The sequence below is a fragment of the Terrapene carolina genome, unplaced genomic scaffold (assembly GCF_002925995.2).
Source record: "Terrapene carolina triunguis isolate 2854851 unplaced genomic scaffold, T_m_triunguis-2.0 Scaffold714, whole genome shotgun sequence".
NCBI lineage: Eukaryota > Metazoa > Chordata > Testudines > Emydidae > Terrapene > Terrapene triunguis.
This window is the reverse complement of record NW_020665065.1, coordinates 5,211,192-5,223,631: the sequence shown is the minus strand read 5'-3', so window position 1 is coordinate 5,223,631 and position 12,440 is coordinate 5,211,192. Positions and strand designations below refer to the sequence as shown.

At 38.0% G+C, this 12,440-nt stretch overlaps 1 protein-coding gene across 1 annotated transcript in view; it reads right to left on the bottom strand.

The window, feature by feature from the left end:
* Positions 1-12,440, bottom strand: part of MORN1 (MORN repeat containing 1) — an 88,112-nt gene that overhangs the window by 48,232 nt on the left and 27,440 nt on the right. The window contains exons 8-10 of the mRNA XM_026660105.1: positions 9,725-9,835; positions 7,405-7,528; positions 5,593-5,783 (exon numbers count right to left, since the gene is read on the bottom strand). Of these exons, the coding sequence (XP_026515890.1) occupies positions 5,593-5,783; positions 7,405-7,528; positions 9,725-9,835 (426 nt within the window). The remainder of the gene's footprint in view (positions 1-5,592; positions 5,784-7,404; positions 7,529-9,724; positions 9,836-12,440) is intronic.

The following is a 12,440-nucleotide window of genomic DNA, read 5'->3' as shown; positions in this document are numbered from 1 at the left end:
AAAAAGAGCCTTGGAAAATTATTCATATTTCAACATAAAACTGTTGCTGCTATGACTGATGTTATAAGAAGAAAACAAAACTAAAAACCAAAAAGACTCATTTTTACAAAACTAATTTACTTCTCTAACATCAGGAAACAGCTAGAAATGAATTGGTAAATCTGAGATATGTATAACTATATAGTTACTAAGGAGACTCTCCAAAGGAATTACATCTAATCCATCTTTGCTAAGTTTGGATCTCATTACCTTTTTGAAATATGGAAAATCATCCATATTTGAAATAAAGGGGTACATATGTGTTACTACTATACAACAGAACCTTTCCGAATTCTATTTCACTGACAGTTCATCAATAGTGGATAGAACTGCATGAATTTTCATTATTGCATTATTACAACCATACTCCAGACTGTGGTGCATGAAAGCCTCAAGGACCTCATAATTTACTCATCAACAGAAGTAATTCTTGAGGCATTTTGAGAGCTAGACAGCATTTCTCTCAAAACCAGAGATGAAACCTGCTGAGAAGAATGAGAGCATAATCAATAAAAAATGGCCAGGAAAAAAAATCGCCATGGCGGAAAGTTGCAAACCTAATAGTCAAATGAACCTTTAGGAAGCAATAATTCAAAACGTAAATTACATTTTTAATACTTGTCCATACAACAATGTTGTATATTATGTCTTATTTATTTTGGGTGAAATTCAAGGATAGCACTAAGCTCTCTGCACTAGGTAAGCCCCACATAGGGCTGCATAGGGAAATGCAGGTGAAGCCCCCTACACACAAAGCAAAGAGTCTTCACGTCATCATCATCCCCACAAAGACTAGCACAAAAGCCATAATGACGCAGGATAAAGAAGAGGCCATTGGTTTGTGTTTTGATGGATCCAGTGGCTCTCAATATCTATGCAACTGGCATGGCAGAGCTGCAGGTGCTACTCCAATCCACAGCAGCTATGGGAAAGGTCTGGCTTTATGCTGGTGTAGTAAGCCCCACTAAAAGATGACATGATAAAAGGTGTACAAAATAATGAAGATAGAATGTGATCTTCTATTTAACTTCTTGTGTCATAAGACAAGAACAAAAAGACATTCACTGAAAATGAAGGGGGGGGGGGGCAAATTCAAAACCAACAAAAGGAAATACTTTTTCACAAAATGTGTAATTAGACTGTGGACCTGACTGCCACAATACATCATGGAGGCCAAGACTGTATCAGGATTTTAGAAAAGGAATTAGACATTTAGGGTATGTCTGTACTGCAGTTAAAACCCCGCAGCTCGCCAATAGCAGCTGACTCAGGCTCGTGGGGCTCAGGCTAAGGGGCTGTTCAATTTCAGCGTAGACGTTCAGGATTGGGCTGGAGCCCGAACATCTACACCGCAATTAAAACAGTCCTTTAAGATCAAGCCCTGCGAGCCCAAGTCAGCTGACAAGGGCCAGCCTCGCGTGTTTAACTGCAGTGTAGGCATACCCTTATATGGCTAACAAGAGTAACCCTCTGCCCCCCAGGCAAACAAAAACAACAAACCCACCAAGACTTTTGGAAGGGATGAACCCCCTCATATTTAAGGGCGGAAAGCACCCACTATAGGGGGTAGAAGGAACCGTCCTTGGAGTCAGGTTATCCCTAGAACAGCTGGTGCAGTCCACTTTTGGAGACAGGACTGGACACTGGTCTGATCCAGTCTGGCAATTCCTATGTGCCATTGTAATGAGTGGAACTCTATGCTAGCAGTGCTAATTAGAAATAGCTACCGTCAGGGCAGGCCCTGGGAATGTATTAATTATTATTAATAATAATTATTATTATTACACACCTCTATGCACCCATCTCTGCAGTATGTGGATCCTGCCTTGGGTGAATTCCACTATATGCTTCCCAGTCCACTGTCCTCTTCCCCACTTTTTTTAATAAACAAAGGGTCCGTCATTGCAGCATTTTTGCACTAAATTTATTATTAATTAATAAACAAATGCTGATCTGACTTTTCTCTTTCTCCGTTGTCTTCACTCCATTTTTTATGTACCTTTTATACTATTTATGTTGGTGTCTCTTCTCTGGATCATTTCTCCCATACTTATTTTTCTATATTGTACAATAATTGTTCCATGTCCTGCCATCACACTCTTCTTCTGTTGTGTATACTGCCCTTCAATCTCACCCATTGTCCTGCCCTCCTTTCTTTTCTCTTCTTCCTCAATCTCTTCCCTCCTCTTCCTACTCTCTCCCCACTTTCTCACCCCATCACTGACTCTCTTCCCCTAGTACCTCTCTCTTCTTTCCTGTCTGTCACACTCACAACCCACTCACAAGTTGGTGAAATTACACCAGGGCAGAATTGTCCCATTGTTTGCGTCTGCTTCTGCACACTCACGCAGATGGTACTGCATAGGGTCACATCCAGTAGGTGTTCTTCCGAACCAGAAGAATTAAAAATTCATTTTTCTTTTAAATGAAAGCCAAGAGTCTGCAAATCCTGATGGGATCACCCAAAACATGCCCCTATTTATGCTCAATCCATCTTCTGCCCAAATGTGATCCTCCAATTATGGTTAAAGAGGAATAGAAAAGTGAATTGTTAATTATGGGTAGGCAGTAGGTAAAAGGATTATACATTCATTAGACACAGTGAATGAAAAGGTTAGCTAAGGGAAAAGTCAAAAGTTCCTGGCCCATGCTAATGTCGCCATTGCTCCAAATGGCATGTCTGCATAGGAGAATTCTGGGTAAAAGGGAGTGTGCCGTGCTCTGGAGATCCTCGCTGGGGTGATGGACATACAAAGGGACCATTACAAACTGGCACAATGAAAGCAGCCCTTGGGCTGTTCTAATTTGAGCTATGGCCCATGAGCAGTCCCGGGATGAGGAGGTTAGGGTGGAAAGGTGGCTTAGAGTCACATTTGTCTCTCCCATGCCAGGCATGATAAGCTCTGCTTCAGTGAAGCTGAGCATTTAGCCCTCTCTCTAAAGAAACTGAAATCAGCTGAACTAGGTGCAAGACTTCCATCCATTCTAGCTGAAAAGAAAAGTGATGTGTGTTCTGTTGAGAGTGACTAAGGAGTTAAAAAATACAATACTGTTACTATTCACACTTACAAGGATGACCAGGAATCAGTCATCTACCTGACCCTCCCTTTGTGGTAGCCAACAGCCTGGATTATGCTTGTATCAGGAAAGGTGTTAGTTACAAATATTGTAGTACGGATTTCAACTCCAGCCTCTCTTTGCTTCAATGTCCCATGAAAGGGAAAATAATATTTTTACCTATGACCTGAAAATTCACTAATCAAATGCCCTGGATTGAGCCAGCAAGAGTGAGACACATTTGTTTAATAACCCTAATCTTGTGGTGATAACTTAACATTGGTTCATGTGGTAAATAAGGATTCTTCTTCATTATCAATATTTATTTTGGTGAGTTAAAAAACAAATGACAAATGAAAAAAAATTGCACAAACTGGTGATTTTTGAAAACCACAGTGTCACACAAGCTGGGGCTATCAAAATAAATCTCTAAGATAGATGGTGTTTGTTTTGTTTTTTCAACTAACTCGTAACTACCACCAGCTTTGTTACTCCATTGACCATATTAAGATGCAAATCATGTATTTACAATGTATCAAGTTATATGGGAGGATTTAATATTACTGTTCACAATAAACTGCCGTGATTAAACTTTGATTCAACTCCCAAGCCTCAGCATTAGGCTCCCATGAATAATTCCAAGAATAATAGAGTGGTAAAACAATACCAGCATGTTTATAAAGAAAGTGTTAGTTCAATCGTTACTCCCTGTCCTGTAGGAAAATGGAATAACAATCTAAGTATTGAATATATTATATATATATATATATATAGGATGAACATGCAACTATGACTTACTGTGCTATAATTCCTTCAAGGGGTAATGAGATGAACAAGAGGACATTAGGACATTAGCATAGGACTTAGGAGTTCAAGTCCCTGATCCATCACAGACTTCCTGTGTGACCATGGGCAAGTCACGTAGCCTCTCTGTGCCTCAGTGCCCCATCCATACAATGGAAATAATAGCACTGCCTACCTCACAGGGGTATTGCGAGGATAAATACCGTAAAGACTGAGAAGCACTCAGACACTATGGTAATGGGTTCCATTTAAATACCTTAAATAGAAGTCTTACACCCCAAGAACCAAACATGATTTCACCAGTAGACTAATTCAAATTACTGTCCTGTAATTCCACATTTTCCTATTTTAATTTTATTTATTTCATAGACCTAATATTTAAAAACAAGCAACTTTTCCTCTCCCTGTTCTGTGCACTTCCATCCCGCCTAAATTCTGATGAAATGGCTCCCCTTGAAATGCACCTCTTGTAGTGGTATGTGAAGTGCCATCTACAAGAACGAGAGACGTTTTTTCTAATTGAATGAACTGTATGTTTCATACATGCATTCATAGATGGGAGGACACAGCAGTGAACTATTTGTGAAGCTTTTTACATGTGATAACTCATTTTATTAACACAAGAGTCTGATGAATTAAATGGTCAGGAAAGATTAAGGGAAATCTGACCAACAGAGTTGCTAACTCTGGTGATTTTATCATGAGTCTCGAGATATTTTATGTTTTTCTTAAAGCCCCGCCTCCTAAAACTGGGTGATTATGTGAAAATCTCATTTTTCACTTTCTAAAAAGGAGAACATTCTAGTCCTTATAATTACAAAGTAAAGCTTGAAGATGTAGACCCTAATTTCTCAAACCCAGCAGGCAAATAAAAAGAACCCAAATTTACTATTTTTTAAATCTCATGACTTTTGACAACATGGGATTGAGAATACTGGACTGTGGTTACATAGCCTCAAAATAAGATCACAGGTTAAAGCTTGTTGGCCATTTCCCAAAAATTCGTACACCAGATATTGCAAGCAACAAGGATAAAACTGAGAGGGGAAAAAATTAAACATATATTTCCACTTAAAAGGTGTTTATCTTAAACTGATTTCAGTTAATTAAAAATATCTTAAAGGGGCTAGAGGCTTTAGGATCCAGCACCTCCATTCTTGCTGAAACTGGCACTTTCACTTTACTCAAGACACCGCATCTGCTGCATTTGAAGTCACAGAATGAAAGTTGTTACTAGAGATGGGCTGAACCAGCACCAATGCCTCTGAATGCTGGCGGTGGGAGAGAGGGTCAAAATTCTGGATTCACATTTACATTTCATGGTTTAGGCCCATCTTTCATTCTACCACAGTGAGTGAACTTAGATTGTCTAAGTGATTGTTGCAGCTCCTTTATCTAATTCATTGTGAACCAGTGTGTTTTGACTGAACAAAATAACTGAAGTAGAAGCTTTGCAGAAGAGGTTGTTTTTTATAAAACAGAAATTAAATATTTCTATGAAATTTATTCCATTTATTATAAGAAAGTCAGTGGAAATCACTTCTGCTGTTAAAATGCTTTGAGAGCCACCTATTTGCATTACAAAAGCCATCTTCTATTTTTTTGAGTTGTTTTACTGCTGTGTAAAGATACTTTTTGTTTCTCAGTTAACTAAAAAGCTGAGCAGTTGACTAATCCATTATCTCTACTCACCATCCTCGTTGCTAGGGGCATCTCCCGTTCCAAGCCGGGTGTCTGATCTGGATTCTGGCTCTATATCTCCCTTAGGGATTGGTAAATCAGCCAGTGCAAATCCAGATTTGCCAAATATAGGGACAGCAGCTTTCAGTTCCCAGCTTCCGGACACAGCATCCATCAAAGGATAGCTAATACACTCAAATCCACTGTGAAAGAAAATAGGGTTGACGTTTTATTTTGTTTGTGCTGATAGGTTTTAAGATTTTAATAAAATAATCCAGATATAATATGGAACTTATCATCAGGGTAAAATATCCAGTGAATGAAAGTTACAGCTGTGTATATATATTGTGATATATACAACATAACATACAGTACTGAGAAACTAGCTGATGTCCCATAATGTTAGTCTATCTGATTTTGTCAGCAAACAGTGTAGCCCTAAACCTTTGTACACCAAGTTTATTTGGGTTACTTATCTCATGTCTGTCAGGTCCTGGTGAACTGGTACACAAAGTCATAATGATGACCTGTCCTGATAATCATCATAAAATGATTAAAACTGAGCAGCTTGAAAGAGAATTTTTACTGTGGATTACATTTCATGTGGTAGAGTGCTGCTGAGACTAAGGATTTTTAAGTGTCTAGCTAGATAAAAGATATTGAGTAATATTTTCACCTATGGTCAGCCATTACCCTTGAGGGAGAAAAGAGAAATATGTTACTCTACAAAATATGTTGAGCAATATGTTGGCTGGGATTTTCAAGGGAGTTAGGGGTTCAAACCACTTCAAATTTCAATGGGAACTGGGTGCCAAACTCACTTAGGCTCTGAAAATCTCAGCCATGAATTCTGATTTAGGATCCTAAATATGCAGGCTGATTTTCAAAAGTGCTGAACACTTAGTAGACCAAAAGACCATTTTAAAAACTGACTATGGAGAAACAAACTACCCAGTGATCAAAACACAAGCTTGGTTTAAAACAAAACTGTCGCAAAGGGTAAAATTTTCACCATTGTCTAAGTGATTTAGGAGGAGCCACTTACAATGGAATTAAGGGTTTGTCTACATAGGAAAGTTTTACCAGTTATATCAGTAGAATTACACAAGTTAAGATAAGGTGTGACTCTAAACCAATATAGTTATACTGGTATAACTTTGCCTATTAAAATTCAAACCTTAGTTTAAACGGGCATAACTTTCCCATGTAGAAAACATTTTAGGCTCCTAAGTGCCTAATTTATTTCTGAAAATGGGGCTTAGGCTTGACACTTACTCAATATCTTTTTTTCTACCTCACCAGTAATATTTGTAGAATTTAATGTCTGAAAAACAAAATGGCTTCTTTCAAAATACTATATCAAGAAATACTGGCAAAGAAATTCAGATATACAAGGGAAAAAAGACTAAAGAAGATCTACCCCAGGATTCCCACACTCAATGTCAATGAAGATTGCAGTAATGTAAGAGGGAATATAGTCAGAGTTTATGAAAAGAATTAGCCTTATCACCCACGGCCATGAGCCAAAGGCCACTGAAGTCAATAGGATTCCTTCTACTGATTTCAATGAGGTTCCCAGTGCCTTCTGGAAGTCATAGGCTTGGGAGGAAGAGGAGAAACTCATAGAAAGTAAGTGGTGATGGCACAAGAAAAATCCAAGAATCTGGCTTGAACTAGATGATAGGTCAAGTACTGCAAGGGAAAGTCAGCACCAATACACAGGAAAAACACCAATGAGTGACTGCAAGACATTTAGTCACTGCACCTTGCGTATTATTCAAGAGAAAATACTTCTTGAAATAGATTTTTCCACACACTACGTACAAAGGGGTTTTCACTGGCTTCCTTTCAACTTCTTCAATTAACTTGAATAAGCTGGTAGAAGAACTTGCTGGAATTTGATGGTTTTTGACTCCAGCCCAGATCTCCAAAAGTCGACCATTCTCATCTTCCCATCAAAAGAGCAACAGGAAAAATAAACAATTAAAATTTCATAACTGTGTAGTAAAAAACAGAAATATTTGTTGCAACTGCACAATATCTTACAAGTTTATGCAAAATTTCAGAATCAACCACTGAGTAAAAACACTCTCATCATACTTGTTAGCAAGGGTGATAATAAAACCTAGTGTTTTGTCCAACAGACTGGTGGTCAGTGGTTTTTAAAAAGAAAAATATATGATGAAGGAAGAAGAAAATATTTTTTAAAATTAAGATTTAAGTGTAAGAAAATATCTAGGAAATCAGAATCTACTTGAGAGAATAATCCAGTGTTATTTTCTTGCTTCTCTTTCATTGTAGCTATTTCAGTCATGATCTAATATCTTTGATTAATGCCCCATTAATATTTCTTGCTCATTCACTTCAATTGTTAATCCTTAGTCTTATATTGTTTATTTGGCAAATCAAAATGGTGTGTCCTTCCATCTCTCAGCTGCTGAGTTTGTTCTTTCATTTTGTGATGTGTTGATAATAACTGTAATAAAGTTTTCTTCTGACAGAAAAAAATAGTCTGGTAAAAACTAGGGCCAAATTCTGTGCTGGCTTAATTTCACAGAAGTTGAAGCCAAATACGAGTCCAGGGACAAGGTGGGAAAAATTATACTTTCTGTAGTTCAGCATACAAAAAAAGCAGATTGAGAAAAGTAATGATCAGAGGAAACCCAGCAGTCGCTGAATCCCTTGCACAATTTCAAAGAAAAGTTAGCAAACATGCATAATTCTGCAGAGGCCTTAGGTACTCAAAGTTTCCAACCCTCATGTAGATGAAGCTTGCCAGGAGTCTTCTTTTACTACACCACGCAAACAACAGAGCTAAAACTGTCATTTGTACTTTCAGTTGGGAGATCACAACTTGAAAGCCAGCTTGTCTTCTCAGCAGGCTGGAACAGAGAGTTTGTGCTCACCATTTCTAGTAAAGGCAAATATGGGGAATAAATATTTCAGTTTCCTTGAACATCTTCTATTCAAATTGTGAGAAAAAGAACAAAGACATAGTTTAACCTTTCCAGAGGATTCATTTTAAATAACCTCCTCTGATTTGTATTTTTGAAAAGCTATAACAAAGCTGTCATATTTTCTGAAATACTTATCTAGATACATTCATTTAACTCCACAATGCTGTGGATAGCCTTGACTTCCACAGAAATGATTTTAAATAGAAGGTTACAAAGACCAAGTGAGTTTTAACTGTCAACAGGAAGGTTTTCTTTTCTGAATACAGAATTTAAATGAATGCATTGATTGTGAAAGGGCATAGATTGGCAGCACTGGAAAATGACGTCTTCTCTCTCTCTCCAAATAAAAGTACAGAACAAACTTTATCCCTTCCAATTTATCCTAACACTGACCTGGAGAGAACCCTTCTAGGGTTGAGAGAACAGTTTTGTCTCTATTCAATCCCTTACCTTTCTGCTAAGACTGCCAACAAAGAGACCAGTTAATGTTCTCTAAATATGGGACTGAGACCATCAACTCATATACACAGGCCACAAACAAGCTGTCAGATGCTTATAAATTTTGGTCATTAATGACCTGGATTTAACTGTGAAAAATTGTATCCCATTATTAATCTCCTTAACACAACAGTCCCACATTGTGCATGTTTCTAACTATATGACTTTCCACTTTGAGATTTTGAAATAAGACTAGCGAATTATGTGCATATATAATATTAAGTATGGAATTCAGAAATGAAGTAAAATTCATAAATTTTTAGGGACATTGACAGATTTTTTTGACCAATCTATCAAACACTTCATTTCTTGAGATGCTACCAGTATGATAACATTGCCTATTGCATAGATTACTTACATATAATTGTTTTCTGAAAGTAGGATGTGTGTAGAGCCTGTGTGTAGATGTGTGTACATTTGTACCTTTGGGTCATGTGCAATGACTTCTGTGGCAAGACATCAGAAGTACAGCACACGACAAATTTCAAAGATTCTACAAACCATTTCCTTTTAGGTGGTACTGAGTGGTACAAGGCAAAATTATAGGCCTCATAAAAGACCTTGAACAAAAATTATCATAACTGTCAAAGGAAAATTTAATTTAATGCCATGTTTTGGTATTTTCATTCTCTATTTATAATTGTGAAACATTTTTATATGGCAGAAAATATCTATAAACATGTTCTTACATTCAGAAACCTCTCCTTCTTCATTCTGTAGCTGGACATGAAGGGTGATAGCAGACCCTTGGATTACATCAATAACTTCTGGGCCCAAAATTACTATCTTCTTTGCTTGAGCTGCAACATTAAATATATTTGAGTTCTTCTCTTATTAGTAGACTTAAAGTGCTCCCCCTCCTTCAAAGAACCATTGCTCTGGAGCATCTTTTATGATTTTCTCTCCCAAACAGATTGATGAATTGCTGGTAGTAGACCTCAGGCATCAATAGCCTTACAAATTGCTTATACTTTCATTCTAGATCTTCTTCTCATTTGTGGTGGTAAAAGATGAGCCACTATTTAAGCAATCCCTTTAGTGGATATAGGCCAAACAAAATGTGCAGAAAGTGTGTGTGTGTGTGTGTGTGTGTGTGTGTGTGTGTGTGTGTGTGTGTCTCTCTCTCTCTCTCTCAGGTCCTAATCTAACTCCTATTGAAGTCAATGGGAGTCTCTCTTCATTTGTTTCCACAGGATGTGGATCAGCTCGTAGTGATCAGGAGAGGGATACCTCGATTCCCAGCAGCCACAACTTCAGATCCCAGGGAGGTTAATTTAGCACTTCATCCTTCAGAAATAGATGCACTGAGTTCCATTAAAATTTTCTGTGTGTGTGACAATTTCAGATGAGAACTTTCAGATTAAATGGTTTTATCTTTGTGTCCTAAGTCAAAATTTCCCTTCCACACCTTCACTGAAGTATGCTTTGTACCATTGACTGCCTCCTTCCATCACAGAGATTGATGCATTTTAGTAATGTTTTTTATATATCATTTGTGAAGAACTTTGGGATTATGTGTAAAGCACAATTAGAAAGCAGAGGTGTGATTTTTGCACTAGTGAACAAATATGTCAGTGGATCAGATATCAATCTGAAAACTGGAATGACAGTTGTCTAGGCTCTGTTTTACAATGCTTGTTATGAGACTGTATCACAGGGGACAACCTTCCACCAGGAGGGGAATAGGCTAGTTGACCTTTGTTGCTCTTTTCTAGCTCTGATTTTTAGGAGTGGATTAACCTTGTGTCAGTTTCAGATTCCTGGAAAAGTGAACAATATTAATGTGCATTTCACAGAGTCAAAGAATTAAACCAATCCTTTTCCATCTTACATGCGTCCAGGATTACCCTGGCTAGAGGTATTAAAATGTATATCTACGTAAAAGGGCCATGTATACTATTTTTTCCTACCTATACACACAACTAAAAATTTCATCCAAGCTTTTATCATCTCAGGTCTTGATTACTGCAACATCCTTCTCTCTGGCCCTGACAAATGCAACCTTGCCCTGCTCAGATACATTCAGAATGGTGCTGCAAAAATCACTTCCCCACCCTGGTGCTTTGACCATCTCCCCTCTTGTTGCATCCTTCCTCTGCCTCTCTCATCTCTACAGCTTAAAACATAAGCTATTCTTCTTCACTTTCAGTGTTCTTCATGGCCTATCCCCACCCTGCCTATCATCTCTCATTCACTACCAAGATGTCAACTCCTGCCTCTGATTGGCACTGTGCCAGTTTTCATCATTCACTTGTTAAATTTTCTAACAAGCGGCTTAACACTTTGTCCCATGCTATCTCTCATGTGTAGGAGGCACCCTCCATAAACATCTGCAAAACTAATTCATTATCCCCCTTCAAAACTCTCCTTAAAACTCTCCTTTTAACTCTCCTTTTCCATGATGCCTACAAAAAACTTGACATTAGGCTGCTGGTGTGCGGAGACAATCGTGCTGACCAATACTGTCTCATATTTTCCTTATATTTCCTCTTCTGTCTGTTACCTATGTGTTGTCTCTTATCTCATACTTAGACTGCAAAGTTTTTGGGGCAGGGACTGTCTTTTTGTTCTGTCTTTGTACAGAGCCTAGGACACTGGGGTCTGCTCCATGACTAGCATTATTATCATTTGTATTACAAATGATGATAATTCTACAAATTACAGAACCCTGCTTATTCTCTTCCACCAACCCATTTCAGATTTCTTTCATACTGCCCCCCACACATGGAACACCTTCCCCAAACAGCTCCAATAGGCCACTAAATTGTCCTCTTCAAGTCCTTTCTTAAAACCTACTTCTTGTATGATATTTACAACTAATACCAGAAGGGTTGAGGAGCAATCCAGTAGAGATGATGTGTACCTTTGAAAATGCTGAGAAGTCAAAGGCTGGATGAGTGATCAAAGGGGATTCTAAGGTGCTGTAACTATGCTTCACACAAGAGATGATTTCCTCTACCCTAGATCATCTCCCCTTTCCATTGCAAAATGAGTCATGGAGATAATTCTGTAACTCGTTCTAGAAGTCTGACACCATGAGCCATGTGCCTCTCCTGTGCCATATCCAGCTAGAAGAGGAGGCTAGCCTGACTCATGGTCTTTGAAAGAGAAAAATGGAGAAATTCTAGGGGTCTTCTCTTTCCAAACAGCTCTTCTAATTTCATCTTCCATCCAGCCCTAACATTCTATTAGGTTTTCAGCAAATAAATCCTCTTACATATTGCAACAACCATTTCCAGTTTGGAAACCATGACACATTATGTTCTAAAAGCTATCAGAATTTATTGGAAATATAGTACATGATCTTCTAGTTAATTTTTATCTAGGGCCGTTTGTGAAACGGTATAGAAAGCAGCTAGGAATATGCTGAATAAAAAACTGTGGAAGAGATGAATTTCAAGTTGT